The sequence below is a fragment of the Microcaecilia unicolor genome, chromosome 3 (assembly GCF_901765095.1).
Source record: "Microcaecilia unicolor chromosome 3, aMicUni1.1, whole genome shotgun sequence".
In the NCBI taxonomy this organism is placed as follows: domain Eukaryota; kingdom Metazoa; phylum Chordata; class Amphibia; order Gymnophiona; family Siphonopidae; genus Microcaecilia; species Microcaecilia unicolor.
The window spans coordinates 413067938-413087663 of NC_044033.1; the positions used below are offsets into that span (position 1 = coordinate 413067938).

The following is a 19726-nucleotide window of genomic DNA, read 5'->3' on the forward strand; positions in this document are numbered from 1 at the left end:
GGGTGTTAAATATAAGCTTCTTTTTGCCTCTACTTTCCACTACTCCAGCCCGAAGACTTGGAACGCTCTTCCCTTGTATCTAAAATTGCAAACTGACCACCTTCTTTTCAAGAAGCTGCTGAAAACTGTTAATATGTGTTCTAGCTTGAGACCTATCCACTGGAATGGTGGTGGGCGAAGCTACATAGCTTTACACAGCAGAAAAGCACTGACAAGGCCTGATAACAAGCTAATGGCCTCACATTTGAAAGTCTGCAAAAGCAGGTCTGAATGATGAGTCTTGACAAAACCAGGTACAAGTTTCTAATAGAATGTAGCACCTATAATGTAGGAAAAATGGATAAAAATGGATAAAAGTTTGGTTTTTAAAATAGGGTTTGTTTTTCTATGTGATGGCACACAGATTATGAGAAGTGAAACTGATATATTAAGATATTAGGATATTTTTCAAAAAAAAAAGAAAAATAAATAAGATGTATACAAGAGCGGAAAGATTGCAATGTCTTGTACAAGCTAAAACGGAAAGAACAGATGGGCTAAGATGGGCATCTGACCGGATGTTGCAAAGTCTTGTAAAAGCTAAAAAGGGAAAGAACAGATGGGTTGAGATGTGCATCTGACCGGATAGGAATTAAAAATTAATGCAGAGGTTGTGCAATAAACAGTGAATTCTATTAAGACTTGTGCCTATAAAAGAGAGAAGATTTGGGCAGATTTTTGGAACATTTCCCCGACGGCAGAGCTCTGTCCAATTGAACTCAGAATCTGATGAATGTACTGCAGATAAACAAAACGTACCTTTTTGAATAAGTGTATTCCATTAGTAATTCTGCTGTTTAGCCATCCTAATTGCTGCTAACGTTTTATCCTTATTCTACTGCTAAATTCATGTGCTGTATCTCTTAACTTTTGTAATTCATGGAAGCCACATTGTGTCTGCATTTGTGGGAAAATGTGGGGTAGAAATGAACCGTAAATAAATAAATAAATTTTCAAAAGAGAAAAATGGCCAAAGAGTGGCATAAATCTGGATTTGGATGTTTTTCTCACAAAAACATCCAAATCAGTATATTCAAAACTATGAAGTCAGTCAGAAGTGCGTTCACATCACAAGGGGGCGTGTTAAGGGTTTGATTTGGGCATTCCTAACACTTGATGTTTTTCAGCCATAATGGAACAGAACAAAACCGCCCAAGACTAACCCTAAGACGTTTTAAGCTAGACCTGTTTTTATAACGAATACGGCACAAAAAGGTGCCCTAAATGGCCAGATGACCACTGGAGGGAATCGGGGTGTCTTCCCCTTACTCCCCCAGTGGTCACTAACTCCCTCCCAAAAATGTGATTTAAAACATTACTTTCCAGCCTCTATGCCAACCTCAGATGTTATACTCGGGTCCATTAGAACAGCATGCAGGTCTTTGGAATAGTGTAGTGGTGAGTGCAGTGCACTGCAGACAGGTGGACCCAAGCCCATACTCTCCCTACCTGTTACACTTGTGGAGGAAACTGTGAGCCCTCCAAAACTCACCAGAAACCCACTGTACCCACATACAGGTGCCCCCTTCACCCGTAAGGGCTATGGTAGTGGTGTACATTTCGGGGTAGTGGGTTTTTGGGGTTCAGCAGACAAGATAAGGGAGCATTGGTGAGATGTGTACCTGGGTGCATTTTATGAAGTGCACTGCAATGCCCCTTATTGCTTTCCTGGGATGTCAGGGGACCAGTGTACTAAAAATGCTGACTCCTCCTACACCCCAATGGCTTTATTTTGTGCGTTTTTCATCTGGATTTTTTTTTCCAACATAAATGCACAGAGCACAAAAGCATCTAGGAAATAGCCGTTTTCAAAAAAATATATATAAATGTTTTTCTGTTTTGAAAATGGTTATATTCCCCAATTGAATCTTGGACGTTTTTAGCAAAACGTCCAAAGTTGTACATAGACATCATATCAGAAATGCTCCTCCTTGTTTCTATGGCTTAAAACCAATTCCATAAAGATTCACGTTAGTGCAATTGGCATGTACCATCACTATGTGGAAGGTAATATAATTAATCTCTCCCCCCCCCCCTCATGAAGCCCCCTCAGTGGCATGGGTTCTGAAAGCTCCTTTCAAGCCGCTTAACATCTATCATCTGAAGTGTTTGACCTGAAAGGTTTAGTTTTTTGTGGCGGTCACTTCAGCCCTCAGCAAGCTCCAGGCCTAGTAGCTGATCCACCTTACACAAGATTCCATCATAACAGAGTATTTCTCCGCGCACATCCTAACTTCCTTCTTAAGGTGGTGTCATAGTTCTATCATAACAAGTCAGTAGTTCTGCCAACTTTCTTCCCAGAACTTCATGTCCATCAAAGTGAAAGTACACACTTTGGACTGCAAGAGAGCCTTGGCCTTGTATCTGGAGTGAAATAAAACCTATAACCAATCCTCCCAGCTTTTTTTTTTTCTATCCCAACAGGTTGAGGGCTACCTTTGGTAAATTCACACTATTCAGTTAGCTAGAAGATTGCATCTCCTTATGCCCAGACTGGCCTGAATCTGGAGAGTAATGACACAGCTCATAACATAAGAGCCATGGCTAGGGCTCTTCAGCTTGGAGAAAAGATGGCTGAGGGGAGATATGATAGAGGTCTATAAAATAATGTGTGGAGCGGAATGGGTAGACGTGAATCGCTTGTTTACTGTTTCCAAAAGTACTAGGACTGGGGGGCACACAATGAAGCTACAAAATAGTAAATTTAAAATGAATCAGAGAAAATATTTCTTCACTCAACGTGTAATTAAACTCTGGAATTTGTTGCCAGAGAATGAAGTAAAAGCAGTTAGCGGGGTTTAAAAAAGGATTGGCTAGCTTTCAAAAAGAAAAGTCTATAAGCCATTATTAAAATGGACTTGGGGAGAATACGCTGCTTATTTCTAGGATATGCAGCATAAAATACATTGTACTGTTTTGGGATCTTGCCAGATACTTGTAACCTGGATTGGCAGCTGTTGAAAACAGGATGCTGGGCTTAATAGACCTTCAGTCTGTCTCAGTATGGCAGTACTTATGTACTTATATATGTACTCAGTGCTTTTTTTTGTAGGAAAAAAGGTACCAGTACTCATTATGGGCGGGGTCACCATCTATGGCCCCACCCCTGTGGTAGCCACACCTTTTATACCAGCCATGGCGCATATCAACAGAATCATTGAAAATACTATACCAGTATAGGAGAAAAAATTAACTTGTGATTTTTTTTCATTATAAATAATTTCTGTAAGCTGTCACAGCTCCAGTATACTCAGTGCAAAATAGGACATCAGATGTAAATTCTCAAATTGGACATATTCCAAACACTAAAATGAAAATTAAAATGATTTTTTCTACCTTTGTTGTCTGGTGACTTTGTTTTTCTGATCATGTTCGTTCCAGTCTCAGATTCTGCTGTTATCTTTTCCCTTAACTCTGTTTCCAGGGCTTCCTTTCTTTACTTTCGTCCTTTCTTCTTCATTTCTTGCCCTACATCCATAGGCAAAAGCTGGGTCCTCCACAGACTTGACTGGAGGAGGTATAGAGTAGATCCAGCTTTTGCCTATTTTCTCCATCCATGTGCAGTTTTTCTTCTCTTTCCCCTTCCCTCATCTCCGTCAGTATACATCTCCTTCCTCTTTCTTTCTTTCTTCCCTCCCCTCCATCCTTATGCATCTCATTCCTCTCTCTTCCCTCATCCATCCATGACCAGCATTTTTCCTCTCTCCCCTTCATCCATGTCCAGCACTTCTCCTCTCTCCTCCCCTCCATCCATGTTCATCTCACTTCCTCTCTCTTCCTTTCCCTCCATCCATGTCCAGCCTTTCAACTCTCTCCCCTCCCCTCCCCTCCATCCATGTCCAGAATTTCTCCTCTCGCCCCTAAATCCATGTGCATCTGTCTTTCCTTCTCTCCATCTATGTCCAGCATTTCTCCTCTCTCCTCCCCTCCATCCTTGTTCATCTCACTTCCTCTCTCTTCCTTACCCTCCATCCATGTCCAGCCTTTCAACTCTCTCTCCTGCCCTCCATCCATGTCCAGAATTTCTCCTCTCTCCCCTAAATCCATGTGCATCTGTCTTTCCTCCTCTCCATCTATGTCCAGCATTTCTCCTCTTTCCCTTCCCCTCCATCCGTGTGCATCTCCTTCCTTTCTCTTTCCTTCCCTCCAGCATTTCTCCTCTCTTCCCTGCCATCCACTCTATCCATGTCCAGCATTTCTACTGCCCTCCCCTCCATCCATCCATGTCCAGCAACTCTCCTCTCTTCCCTCCCATCCATGTCCAACGATTCACCTTTGCGCCTATCCTCCCCTCCCAAACATGTCCAGCAATTCTCCTCTCTCCCCTGCCCTCCCCTCCATGTCCAATGATTCTCCTCTCTCCCCTTCCCTCCCCTCTGTCTAGCGATTCTTCTTTGCCCTCCCCTAACCATCCATGCCCAGTGATTTCTTCTTTCTCCCCTGCCCTCTCCTCCATGTCCAACGATTCTCCTTTGCCCCATCCAATCCATGTCCAGTGACTCGCCCCAGCCTCCACCTTCCCTCCTTTTCAGCCCCCGTCGAGTTCCAGTTCCAACCCCAGCCCCATCTGCCCACCCTCAGCTCCCCGACAGCCTTCCTTTCTGTTCCTGCCACCCTGCGTTTAAATCTTTTATTTATTTATTTTTTTACCTGAGGTTGCAGCGGCAGTGGTGAAAGCCCTTGCGAAAACAGGAAACTACATCAGAGGAAGTTGGCACACTGAGAGGGAAGGGAAGGCTGGAGGCGAGCCTGCTGCTTTCACCACTGCTGCCGCGACTTAAGGTAAAAAATAAAATAAAAGATTTAAATGCAGGGTGAGCAAGGAAAGCAAGGCTGTCAAGGAGCTGAGGGTGGGCAGGTGAGCTGGCCCTGGGGGAAAAAAGTGCCGGTACGCTGTACTGGCACAAAAAAAGCACTGTATGTACTTATGTCAGTAGCCCACCAGAGATCAGCTTCCATAGAGGATATTTGCAAAGCTGTAATGCGATTTTCTATCTATACATTCATATCTCCTTACTGAGGTTTGATAAGTCAGTCCTTCAGGATTTCTTTGGGGTCTGGAATCTAAGTCCTTTCTGCAGGTCCATTTTTGTTTCTTTTACTACTTTTACTGCTGCTACTACTACTAATCATTTCTATATTGCTTCTAGACGTACACAGCGCTGTACTCATTATATGCAGGTACTTTGTGTGTCCCTAGAGGACTAACCATTAAGCTATTCCACCATTCCACTAATTAACAGGCCACCCCCTGCTGTCCGTCCCCCATTCCCCCCACCCAAGAAAAGAAACGTTTTAAAAAATTTTAAAATGATGATCTCAGCCATGCTAGCTCCTTGCTCTTTTTTTCCCTTTTTTTTTTTTTAATTGTTGGTTTGGTTTTGGACAGCGTGGTAGCTAGGGATTCCCAGGTGTGATATGATGTCCTGCTTGTCCTTGGAGAAAACGAAATTACTCTCCTGTAGTAGGAGTTCCCTGAGGACAACAGAACATGCATTCTTACATCGCCACCCTCCTCCCCTAGGAGTTGTATTCTACATAAGAACATAAGCTTTTACCATACTGGGACAGAATGAAGGTCCATCAGTCCCAGTATCCTGTTTTCAACAGTGGCCAATCCAGGTCACAAGTACCTGGCAAGATCCCACAACAGTAAAATAGATTTTTATGCTGCTTATCCCAGAAATACCTTTCTCTATTTAGTAGAACTCATATACAAATTTGATCAGCATAGTGTAATTAGAAGTAGGGGAGTCTCATAAGTCGCTGGGGTTCAGGCACGATACTTATATGCCCCTATTTTGCGACAGTTGTAATCACCGACTCACCCTACCAACCTCCTTAGTTTCTATTTTTTTAACTTTTTAAAACTTTTATCTTACTTTCTATATCTAATATACAGCTAAGCTTAATATTTGCATATTCAACTGGAGCTTCACAGTGAAACAGTCTGATAACTCGACAAGTCAGTAATTATACTCGTAAAACCAGCTCAACTTAGCTTGTGTTTTGAGGTGCAGAACTCTCCCAGAAATAAGCAGTGGATTTTCCCCAAGTCCATCTTAATAATGACTTATGAACTTTCCTTTTAGGATGATATCCAAATCTATTTAAAACCCTGTTAAGCTAATTTCTTTTACCACATTCTCTGACAACAAGTTCCAGACTTTAATTACACGTTCACTGAAGGTAATCAGTAGAAATAGAATAAAATAAAACAAAACATGGAGAAGAAAATAAGATGATACCTTTTTTTTTTTTTGCATATTTATAATTAACTTTACAAGTGTAATACTTGACGAGCAAAACAGACTTAAACATTTCTGCAATTTACAGCAAAAAATAAAAATGAAGAAAAAAGAATATAGGAAAAGTATTAGTGGTCTTTAGACCACTAAATTAAGGGAGGAGTATAGGCATTGTTCAGGAGATAAACTTTAGGTATAAATTCTTGAATATTGCTTAACACTTGGCTCAGACATATTTCACAAACTAAATCTCAATCATTGTTATCAAACTGTTTCCAACCTTTTATTATTTACAAAAGTTCTTAAATGTTCTGGATCGAAGAAGATATATTTAAACCCTAGATATTTTATTACACATTTGCAAGGGTAATTAAGATAAAATGAGGTACCTATTGCCAAAACATCCTTTCTTTTTGTCTGTGACTCCATGTCTAGATCTAAATCTGTTTTTTTTTCTTATTTGAAATACAGTATATATGATTAAGTGGAGGAATAAGTTCAGGGGAATATTTCAAAGCTTCCATCAGGTATTTTTTAAATGCGTCTAGAGGAGAAGTCCCCGTAAATTTAGGAAAATTTAAGAGGCGTAAGTTCAGTCTTCGATTATAGTTTTCAATCTGTTCAATTTTTCTATGAATCAGGTTTTTTATCTTTTATGGACGCTGTTGAATATTCTTGTAATTTTTTCACCTCTTCTTTAAGTTCAACCGTTTGATTATAGGAGTCTTTTTTTTGATATCATCTAAAGATTTAGAAAATGTATCGATAGTACTCACTAAAGTGGCAATTTCTTCTGTTGAGTTGGTCAGTTTGGTATCAAGTTGTTAGAGAGTTTCCCAAATGCTCTCGAGTGTTACCGTCTCCGGTTTTGTTAATAAAGCTCTAGGCTGAGTTTGTAGGCCCGAAGGTCCCAAACCTCCGTTGGCTCGACTCTCCTCAGTGCCTCGTTCTAGAGTTCCTCCTACATCGACATCCGATTGAGGAATCTCCAGCTGGGAGAGAGGTCCTACGAGTGGAGGCAGTGGATTGAGAACCGGGGGCGATAAGGTAACATCTAGCCCTAAGTCCTGAAGGTCTCCTCCCAATGAGACAGCAGGGCTCCTCCTGACATTCTGGTCTGGCGTCCTCACGGTAAAACTTTCAATGGTTCGTTGCAAGGGCGAGGAGGTTCTGGCCGATGAGGCCAAGGCTCTGACCATACCGTTTCGTTTTGTGTGAGGCATTTTTGAATTGAGGAATAATAGTTTTTCTTGCAGCGTTCACAAGAGAGAGTTAACCGCGAAGTCAACGTGCCGCCATCTTGAAACTCCTCCCTCCCAGATGATACCTTTTTTATTTGACTAACTTAATACATTTTTTTGATTAGCTTTCAAAGGTAGCCCTTCTTCGTCAGATCAGAAATAAGCAAATGTTGATAGATGGCAGTATATATAAGTGGTAGATTTTCAAAGTTCATTAAACCAGTCAATACTTTTTCTCACTTGTTTTCAATAAGTGCACACAGTGTCTCTCAGCTATTTCTTCAAGACGTTCATATATCTAAAGCATTCATATATTATTATTATTATTATTAGCATTTGTATAGCGCTACCAGATGCACGCAGCGCTGAACACCTGATACAGAGAGACATATAATAGTGTCCTCAGTGATGTTCACCGTCCACCACCCTTACAGGCTTTACGTGGCGGTATATACAAACATCAGCCTCTTCATAGGTACACCATTCATTCTATAGGTTTTATATAAATTTTATTTAGACCAAATTACTTACCTTATTTATTTCGTCGGACTCAGGGGTACCTATGAAGAGGCTGATATTTGTATATACCGACTGCCACGTAAAGCCTGTAAGGGTGGTGGACAGTGAACATCACTGAGGACACTATTATATGAGAATATATGAATGCTTTAGATATATGAACATCTTGAAGAAATAGCTGAGAGACACTGTGTGCATTTATTGAGAACAAGTGAGAAAAAATATTGACTGGTTTAATGAACTTTGAAAATCTATGATTTTGGACCAGTTTAAGCTTATAAATTTAAAAATTGTTGCCAAACACTGAGTATATATAAGTGAAACATCAAAGCATTTCAGTGACAGTCTAATAGGATGAGGGTGGGTTAGATGAGGGACAGGGAGATATGCATAGTGATAAGAGGGTGACAAAGCAGCACAATTTTTATGTTTTATAAGGGGCTAGAAAACCCAGATCTTTAAGTCCTGTCTGGTGGGTGTCAAAATATCTAATTATTCTGACTTCAAAGGTCTTACGTTCCTGGTTTGTTTTAAAGTTTCCTTTTGGTATTCACATCAAAAATCATTGGTACAGTGTTCTGATTTTGTAAAGTTCTGCCCCACAGAGGTGACATCCTGGTTGGTACTGGCATTTTTCATATGATGACTATGTAAATTAAATCTCTTCTTTAGCATCTGACTTGTTTCTCCAATGTAGCACCCTTCGTCACATTTTTTACTCTGAATGATATATACCACATTGTAAGATGAGCATGTGAAGGATTCCTTTATGTTGAATATTTTTTCTTTGTGAATGACCATGGAGGTCCTGTGAAATGTTTTTGCATAGTTTGCAGCTGGATATATTGCAAGGATGTGTGCCACTCTCTTTTTGAGTCTGTATTGGGAGCTTACTTCTCACTAGCTTGCCTTCCTGCCCGCCGCGCGTGCAGTCTCCTCACTTCTTTTTCTACCACGATGAGGAGAGGGCTCAGTCCAAAAGAGGTTTTTCATGCCTTTAGGTGATTTTTTCGTCCAAACTTTTGTTCCCAGTTGTGGAACCTGTTTTCTTTTGTTTTTCCCTTATATTTTTAGTTTATTTTGCCCGGTTTTAAGTTTCCTTTCTTTTTCATTGTCATTCAGCTGCATATAGGCTTTGACTTCAGCTGGGAGTTTTCCCTTCGTTTTTTGCCGTGCCTTGCCCCTTATTCAGGCACCATTGCTTCATTTAATTTAGCCAAGGAAGTTTTTCCTTCCACGTCAGGTTGCCAGTGGCTTTAAGCGCTGTACCCAGTGCAGTCGAATGATCTCTGGGAAGGGCACTCATTCTTGGTGTCTACAGTGTCTTGGGCCCAACCATATCCCCACTAACTGTGTTCTCTGTCTTCGCATGAAGAAGAGGACCCAGATTTCCAGAGAGTCTCGATGTGAACATTTTTGGAGCCAAGTCCAGTTCTTTGATATCAGCATCAATGTCGTCTCGCACCAGCATTGAGAGCGTCGGTAAGCATGGCTGCTGCTAGACCTTGAGACACTGGGAGCAGTGAAGCATCAAGTGGGTCTCCACCTGCCTCGAGGCCTCTTGCTGTGCAGGACCTCCGGTACCGTCCATCGTCGGACCTGACCCCGAGGTGACGTATGGATTCGTTGTCGTTCTTAGCATCAAGGAGCCTCGGTGACACGCTTTGGGTGAAGGCCACGATGCATCGTCATCGGTCACCCATGACGTATAGTGCCAGGAGATCCAGGGCGTCGAAGGATTCTGCACCCGAGAAGCATTGGCACTAGGAGGACCATTTCCCCTCCATACAGGAGGTGCCGATGCACCAGTCTCCCAGCAGCCAAGACCCAGCTCCAGCGTCTACCCCACCTGAGCCGACATCCCAGCCTTCCCGGTGTTGGCCCTCGATGAGTGCATCTGGGCCTTCCTTCCTGAGTTGCTGGATGGCCTAATGCAATGGTGGTCATCAGCATCAGGGGTGCTTGCATCTACCCTGCCTCTTTTTACAGCCCTGCTTGGCCCTCAGCTTCTGGTGCAACCTCCGACATCGATACCATGTGTGGCTCCAGTGTCGACTGCCACCCAAGCCAGCACTCCCTTGACGTCGGGGGAGGAAGCTTCTCTGATGTTGAGGCAGGAGCGACTTCTCAAAGCCGTTCTCGAGGACATGGTTCCTCAACGTTAAGAATCCATTCGTATTTTCAAATTGGTAAAAATTACGGATTTGGAAATACAGATGGATTCCCAAAGAGAATCGCATGCAAATGCGCTGCTCGTTGCTTTGCGACCCAGCTGATTTGCATGCGATAGGGGGGAAGCCAGTTGGCCAGCTGAGCATGCACAGAGTAGCCCATCAGTAAGCAATGCTACTGTTCACATGCTACAGTCGGCTCTCATACACATGTATGAGAGCCGGCATCACTTTTTTTCCCCCCTTCAAAATCAAGCCAGGAGCCTTCACTCTCTTGCCGAGGATTGGGAGGGGGGGTCCACTGATGCCGGGAGCCTGGAGTTAGTCTCTGCCTAACAACAGCACCAATCTACTTCCCAGATCCTTGCCTTTAATGAGAAGGAACTGTGTTATCGGCTTATTCTATGGATTCTCATTATCATGACAATGTTCAAACTCCGCTGAGAGCAACATTTTCTAAACTGAATCCCAGCAAACGAATATACAATCAATTATTACACAAAGCTCTGGACCCCGCCATTCCAGAAATGGAATTTTTAGTCAGTTTCTGCATTTTGCTTTGGTCATAACAGAGTGCACTGGATGAAACAAAAAGCTGAACGGAGCTTCTTGACATCATGGAGGGAATTTGATATGGCCGAATTAATGTCACTGCATCCGTTCCTTCTTTATACTGAAATGATAATGTGCACGGCTTCCGATGGTTACGATGTTGGAATTAAAATTGAAGGCATCAGATGCGGTAATTTCAAGCACGCTGATGGTGTTGTCTTTATAATTTAACGAGAGGTCTGGAGTTGTCAGGACCGACAGCTCCAGACTTCCCATTAACTTTTCCACAGTAATTCTAGGGACTGCTTCTGTGCATTGGGTCAGATATCAGCTGTACATCACCTTGCATGCACATTTGTATAGTAATTAGCTCATTATAATAGCTTTGCATTCCATTTTCTTTAGCTGCTACTGTGATAGGAAAAGAGCTCAGAGAACCCCTTTGTGCATGTCTCATTTTACTCTTTGCTCGCTAAACCTGCTAAAACTGGTATAAAAACCATGTTGCTGGCTCGTTAGGTTTTGTGTGTCTGGGCCTTAATCTCTCTACTATGGCCTTGTCTTCCCTGAGTTCCCCTTTTACCCCTCTCATCTAGCAGTCCAGCCAATTCTTTTGCCGGCTTCTTGCTTCTGATATACCTAAAAAATATTTTACTATATGTTTTTGCCTCCAATCTTCTTTTCAGAGTCTCTCTTTGCCTTCCTTATCAGCGCTTTGCATTTGACTTGCCATTCCTTATGCTGTTTCCTACTATCTTCAGTTAGATCCTTCCGTTTTTTGAAGGATTTTCTATTAGGTCTAATAGCTTCCTTCACTTTACTTTTTAATCATGTCTGCTGTCATTTGGCCTTCCTTCCTTCTTAATACATGGAATATATTTGGTCTGGACTTCCAGGATGGTATTTTTGAACAGCATCCACGCCTGATGTAAATTATTGGCCTTTGCAGCTGTTCCTCTAATTTTTTTTTTTTTTTTTTTTGGGGGGGGGGGGGGGGGGGGGTTACTGTACTTCTTAACATATAATGCTGTCCCTCCACCAATTCGATCCACCCTATCACTGCAATATAATTTGTACCCTGGTAAGACCATGTCCCACTGGTTATCCTTCTTCCACAATTCTATCAGTTATCATATTTGCCTTTATACCCTTATGCCTTGTATAAGATACGTTTTGAAACAACAAATATACAGCAAGCATAATAGAATAAAATAACCTTATAAACTCAAAATTGTTTATATTTTAAAATCTAATATGGACTTTACATTAAGGTGAAGGCTGCAATGTAATCATAACATACTGTGTGTGTGTTTGTTTGTTTGTTTGTTTGTTTGTTTTTTTCTTGAAAGAGAAGTTTATGCAGCTTGGATTATTTACATAGGTGTTCGTATCTTGTGTATGCAGGCTTATCAGTAGTAGCAGAGCAAACAGTTCCTCATGGTTGGGTAGCCCGAAATACAGAAATTGGAGTGGAAGAGTCATCTCAAAACAAACAAGCAAATGGTCTGGATATTGGAAATTGTTCTACTAGTAAATGTGCATGTGAGTATTTCCAATCATTTTCTCAACTCTCAAGGGAGCTCACAATGCAGTGATCATGAATGCAATTTATTTTTATACGCACTGTTCAGGTGCAAATTATTTGGAAACCTAGAGTATAATATTGTACAATGGTCACTCTACAGTTTCTAAGGGTAATATTTCTACTTGAAGATTGACATTTCATTGGACCAATGGGCTATTGTACTAGCAAAGCATTTTTCTTTTTCTATTTTTTTTTTTTTTGTAATGGATGTTGAAATGGATCAGGCTTATGCCATTCTCTTTGCTTATCATACCTTTTATTCTCTTTTGATTGTACCTTAACAAAAAATGAAAATCAAATCCTGGAGGAAGACATCTTCTGCTGGTGAGGCCTTGGGAACCCTGCCAGCTAAGGTATTTCAATTGCAACTGTGGCAGCAATCGAGGTGGGGGGCCGTGGCCCAGGCCCAGCAGTGGCCCTGCCCTGGGCCTGGTTCAGTTTCTTTGTGGCCATGGCACTGTGCTCTGACCCTGACCTGGAAACCCTGAGGCAGAGGGCTGGTTAACCAGCCACTGAGACTTGTAAAGATCGAATCCTATGGAAAGGGGGCTTGTACAGAGAGACTGATCCTAATAGGCCATAGACAGCAGGCAAGCAGCTTATAGTGCCCAGGGCATACAGAGAACAACTCCTACAGATTGCACATGATATTCCACTAGCAGGACATCATGGGGTGACATGCACATGCACTAGATTGACCCAGAATGTCTATTGGCCGCGAGTATCTTGAGCCGTAGCTGACTATTGTTGCACCTGTGATGGTTGCCAAAGAGTGGGCAAGACCCAAGATCACCCCCAAGCTCCCCTGAAATCTTTACCCATTATCAGTGAGCCCTTTGAGAGAATAGCTGTGGATATAGTGGGGCCTCATCCCTAGTTGGACTGGGAAAAGTTATATATTGACAGTGGTGGTCTTTGCTACTAGATATCCTGAAGTGGTAGCCTTATCTTCCATAGAATCAGAGAAAATTGCCACTACCCTGCTAGAAATATTTTCCTGGGTAGGATATCCTCGAGAAATACTCTCAGACCAAGGGGCACAGTTTTATGTCTGAGCTGATCCAGAATCTGTGGGCACACTATGGAGTGAAATCTGTATGTACTACCCGATATCACCCTGAAACTAATGGCTTGGTGGAGAGATTTAACGGAATCTTAAAGCTTATGTTAAAGGCTTTCGTAGAGACCGGGGACTATGGCTGGGAAATATAGTTGCCCTACCTACTGTTTGCATACAGAGAAGTACCTCAGGAGTCTACAGGGTTCTCCCCATTTGAGTTGCTTTATGGCCGGAGGGTGAGAGGGCCATAAAGCAGCTCAAATGGGGAGAACCCTGTAGACACTGTAGACTCAAATAAGAAAACATTGGGAGGGGAAAGTTGATATCTCTGACACCCCTATAATTGAATATGTAGTTAATATGCGGCAGAGATTAGAAGAACTTGTGGGCTTTGTCAGAGATAAATTGCAGGAAGCCCAAACTAAGCAAAAGAAGTGATATGATCATAAAGCCTGAAGTAGAGAGTTTTATGAGGGCCAACAGTTGCTTGTTTTAGTCCCAGTACATCACAATAAAATTCAAGCTAATTGGGCAGGACCTTACAAGGTCATAAGGCGCCTGAATGATACAAACTATGTTATATCTATGGACTGACAAGACAGAAAGCAGCGTACCTTTCATGTAAATATGTTAAAGGCCTATGCAAATTATACAACTATGGTGCTAGCTGTGTGCAGCCTACCAAAAGAGTGTCAGGATAGTGAGCCTGTACCTGACCTTTTATCAGAGACATTAACAAAGGAATCTGACACTGAAGAGAGAGACAATCTAAATGTACCAATTGTGGAGAAACCTTCAGTCAATAGGTAGAACTAGAAGAACAGGAAATATGTATAAAAGACACATATTTTACATGCTCTGTATGAGAAAGATTTCAGTATGAAGAGCTAATGCAGCACCTGAAAAATAAGAAAGAAACTGGAATATGTACATGTATAGAATATGGGAAAAGCTGTATCAATAAAGCAATCTTTACAGAATATCAGAAAAACACTGATATGTCCTGGTTATGACAGCTTCAACCAGGAAGAAAGCGCCACAGGAAATGCAAAATTTCACCCAGGAAAGAGACCAGCTTCAAGTACGGCGTGTAAGAAATGCTTCAGTTGCCAGAAATTATTATCAAAGCAGCATAGAATCCATTTGGGGAAGAAACCATTTACATGCACCGAATGTAGGAAATTTTTATTAATAAATCACAGCTAAGAAAGTACCAGACGATACACACCAGGAGTAAAATATGTGCTGAGTGTGGTAAAAGCTTCTCTCAGAAGATACTCCTCACTATTCACAAAATAATGCATACAGGATTAAAACTGTTAGCATTTTCTGATTTTGGTAAAAATTTCTGTTATAAACACCAGAAGGGCGATGAACATGGCAAAGCTGATGGCCTCTCCAGAAAGGAAGAGCCAGAACCACCCTGACACTGGACTATCAAGACCTGAACAGCGGTCTGTAGAGGCCGCAGTCTGGGGTCTCTCTCTTAAGGGCGGGGGGGGGGGGGGGGGTATGAAGAAAGTGTGTTTTAAGCCTGTAAAATGTATTTGATATTTTCCTGCATTAATTGTGTCTTGAAGTGTATTTCTCCTATTTGGTCAGCAGTTGGGGTTTCTCTGCTGTAAAGCTGTAACAAAGAAAAGAATGTTCTTTCTTTAGTTTTAGCACAGGAAGCAAGAAGCAGTATATGTTTGAAATTTTCTTGTTCTGGGCTGTGATTGGCCCAGGAGCTCATTTTCATTTGGAGACTACTAGCTTTTGCTCCAGTCTTAGCCAGGAAGAAGAGAGAGACAGATCTCTTTGCTAAGGCCCTGTAAACAGTTACACTTGATAAATTGTGAGCAGCTATATGTCCTGATCTTCCAGGTACTTTTCAGAAAGTAAACAACTGTTTAGTTAGTGTTATAATTGATCCATATTTCAGTTACCTGTTGTTTGCTGATTGCACATTTTTTTGTATACTGTTCAATTTTTAAAGACATTAAACAGTTCATTGCCTCTTTGTATGGACTGATAAAGAATCCTTGTGGTTTATTGGGTTTGCGAGTGCTTTCTGGGAACTATGGGACCACTGGGATTGTGGCCCCAGTAACCTAGAAATCACTGGGGATAATTTGAGAGTGGGAGACTCGCCCAGAGGCAGTTGTGACCCAGTCGGTGGGAGGAGGGTGCTAGTGTAGAGACAAGCGGCAGGTGCAGGTGAACCTGAGCTGTGCTGGGGATAGACCCTCTAAGAGGCCACTGGGTAACCCCAGGCAGGTGGCTAGGCATTTCGTAACAATATAAGTGAAAAATAAATGCATTCCAATGACAGTCTCACATTGACAGGTAGGATGCTATGTTGGGAGACGGGTATAGATGCTGAAGATAAGAATCAACTAACACAGACATCAACACCATAAAGCTAACCATGGTTAGAAATAAATGGCAAATGCAGAAATACAATGGAAAATATAAAGAGTTACTCCAGGAACCATATTTATTTATTATTACATTTGTACCCGCGCTTTCCCACTTAAAGCAGGTTCAATGCGGCTTACATAGTAATAGGGATTACAAAGTATTGATAGCGAAAATATAAATAAGTATAGCATATGTGGATCAAGCCCAGAGACATAAATGGTTAAGAAGAGGAGAAAAACCTAAGGATAAGAGATCGATTTTTGCAGTTCAATACGGCAGACTATGGATGAGAGAGTTCACAGCAAGCATATAAAAAATTGGTACAGCCACTTCTATGTAGAATGGCACAATATAGTGGCATGTCTCATTAATTGAAACTGTGTAAACATTACAATATCATTGTACCAAAAAAGCATTGGGATCATGACCCTAAGAAAAGTTTGGAAAACAAAGAGGTTATGATATCCCCACCTTGACAGATAAAAAGCTGGATGCATGAAAACCAGACACGCTGGTAAAAGAGAAAAACACTAGACTGGCATTAATCATAGAGGTGTCAGTTCCAAGGGATTACTCTGTGAATTATGTAGAGAGAAAGAAGATCCTGAAGTACCAAGAAATGCAGCCTGAGCCTAAGAAAATGTGGCAGAAAGATACAGAAATATTTCCTATCATTTTGGGTGCCAGCAGGCTTGATAAAAAGAATTTCCAAACACACCTGGATAGGCTGTCTTTATGTGTTATGAACTCTAGAGGGAAGCTCTCATTGGTACAGTGCAAGTTATACAGCAAGTGTGAGCAGTATATTTAAGAGACTGAGAACATACTCCACATTCTCTGACTTGAGTGAGATTTATTCCTGTCGTGGTATGTACAAAACTAACCCATTTGTAGAAATTGCCCTCAAGACTAACCAAAGTGACAGCTTTGTGGAAGAGCACATTGCAAAATCAAAACACTGCATCAATGATCAGAATACTAAGAGGAGGGGGATCCAAGATGTTAATTATGCCAATGGGAAGTTCAGTGGTCCTCCCGAGCACCCCTAAGCTGAAACAAACAATAAAATCCTTCATGGCTCCAGCATCACTGGGTGTCTCTGCTTTAGACAGGGCAGAGAAGAGCCCTGTCTTGGAAGGCGACGTGTCGCTGAGCCTAAGACGTCCAACTCTCCTTCTGAGATAGATGTGCAAGCCAGGTCCCCGTGTTAGCAGGGGAACGAGGAAGCTGGAGCCCTACGTTGTAGATGAAGTCGAGCCCAGTAGTATTGACATCAATAGGTTATCCCCAGCCGGAAGTTCAAGCTTCTACCAGGTCAGAGTATTCTACTTTGGTGGAACCTGCTGGAGCTCATGGTCTGCAGCAAGAGAGGGAGGATTTCCTATCTACAAAAGCCTCTGGTAAGACTGCCAGAGTTTACTTTGGAGTCTATTTGGATTGCCGTTGAGTCCTTACACAGTATTTGTGCTTCCATTGCTTTGGCTACTGTGGACACTTCTATTCTTGGTAGGCAATTGGACACTTGTTTCTTTTCCCAAGAGAAACAGGGTTCAATTGACACTTCTTCCCAAGAGACTAAGCTTTCTGATTTAGACCTGTCTGTATCCTGTGTTAAAAAGACAGAAAATAGAGTACTGCAGGATAATGTCAGATTTGCTCATAAGCTTGAAAACCTAGAAAATGTTGTTAAAAATTTCCCATCTTTGAAGATGGTCTCTCCTTGTAAAAGGAGGTTTTCAACTATCCAGAGAATAGCTATTCGCCTGTTCAGGATTGTATTATTTACCAACTTCTACACATGGGCCTGACTTATCATCTAGTAGTCTTAATGTGTCTGCTATATTAGAATCATTGCAAGAATAAATAGATTTTAGAGCTAAATTATTGGTTTCATTCATGTTCCTCCATGATAAAGAAGCACACCTGTGATACTATTTTTGATTACTGTAATTTTTATGGGAGATAGAATACTGATTTTTCATGATGTATCCTGAAGTTCTCAAGAGAGAAGGAAGACATTTATTTCTATGAGAACGTAATTATTGTTGCATAGTGCCAGATTTCAGTCGAGATTTCCATATAAATGTGTAGTAAATTTAAATAATTTGACATTTCTTTGAAGCATCTCAGCTGCTTTCCTTCTAGAACCATGGTTAATTAGATCTGACGGTATAATAGTTGGACATTATTTATAGGTGTTAGGTGCCTGCTTTTTCCTGAAATATTTTTCTTTGCATCTTCTCATGCATGAAATGGGCCTGTCCCCCACGTTTATGGACTACTGACGTGATATCTTTTTTCTATATTTGTAGCTATTTCCTTATTTACACTAGGCAGACATTACTGTACAAAGGTGGTGTTTGTGTGAATTTTGAAAATTCTATAAATAAATTACTAAGAGGAAAATTTGAAACTATCCAGGAACATACATAAGGCCTTTGAAGTTAAGATGATGAAGTATTTTGACAAAAGAGGACTTAACAAAGATTTGGGTTTCCTGTTGCATTATAAAGCATAAAATTATACTGCTTTGTCATTCTCTGGTCACTCATCCATCTCTCCCTGTTTTTTAACCCACCCCCAACCTTTCTACTACTACTACTATACATCATTTTCTGTGAGACTGTCATTGGAATACTTTTACGTCTAACTTATATATTCATTCTGCTTATTTCTGACCTGAAGAAGTATTGCCTTTGAAAGCTAGTAAAAAAAATGTATTAGTTTAATCCAATAAAAGGTATTATTTTCTTCTTTGCTTTGCTTCTATTCATTGTCTAGTGTAGGAATCCTGGCACGACGGTGGGTTTGGCCAGGTAGGGTTTGAAATTTATAATCCAACTCCATCCCCCCCTTGGCCATTACTTTCTGTTCCAGGTTGCCTTTTTTTGAAGAAAAAAAAAAGGTTGAAGCCTGTTGCTATCCAAAATAATTTGGGGACTACCTGTTGTGTCACTACTTGTATTGTTCCCTTTTCTCTGAAAGATGGAGCCTATACATGGTGAGTCCCATGCATGAGATCCTGCTTGTCCTTGGAGACAGTAAAGTTACTTACCTGAAGCAGATGTCCTTCAAGGACAACAGGACATAAAATCCTCACAGCCCTCCCATCTTCCCAAGTAATTGTTTTTATCATGCTTGTAATGGACTGAGGTGGTTCTGCATGATAATGGCAGGCAGGAACAAGCTGCATGTATGATAAGCTGACTCAAAATTACTAGAAATTCTAAGCTGGAGAACTGTTTTCCATGCCAGGCTCTCTCAAGGGCATCACCCCTTGAGTAAGGATTTATGTCCTGTCCTCGTAGAACACCTACTACAGGTAAGTAACCTTCCTTTCTCTAATACTTCCCCTCACATAGGCTCAGAATTTGAAATGCTTACCAACAGTAACAGAAGTTGAGAAGAAGGGAGCCTCTAGAGTAGGGAATATCTACCTCAGAATATATAGCAGCAGCAGGGGGGCTGCCTTGGTGGAATATGTGCTACTGTTACCCAGTAATAGAATTTACAGTAGCAGAGCAGCAATAGAAATAATGATCAGGGTGAGAATGAATGGTTGTGCTTCAGATGCTATTCTAGCATCTCACCAGTAGATGGTGACGTCATCACATTTATTGTACAGTTTTAGTACCGTCAACAATATTCCAGTACTCAAAGTAGTTCTAGTAAGAGGGTTTCTTTTGAGATTTAGAGTGTTTGCTGTAGCAGTCTTAAAAGAATAATATAGTGCTGCATGTACAATGTCTGTAACAACTTAGATTTTATTCTGGTATTTTGAAAACATATGAATTATAGGGGAAACAATGAACTGGAAAATTATAGTAGAAAATGATTACCACTTCAATTTGACATGGATTGTAATGCTCAAAGTTTAGAATATCATTACTAAAAGATTTTGTTTTATC

The 19726-nt window shown here is 41.2% G+C and overlaps 1 protein-coding gene across 1 annotated transcript in view; it reads left to right on the forward strand.

Moving 5' to 3' along the window:
- ATAD2B (ATPase family AAA domain containing 2B) overlaps nucleotides 1-19726 on the forward strand; it is a 714191-nt gene that overhangs the window by 602605 nt on the left and 91860 nt on the right. The window contains 1 exon segment of the mRNA XM_030198808.1: nucleotides 12175-12312. Within this exon segment, the coding sequence (XP_030054668.1) occupies nucleotides 12175-12312 (138 nt within the window).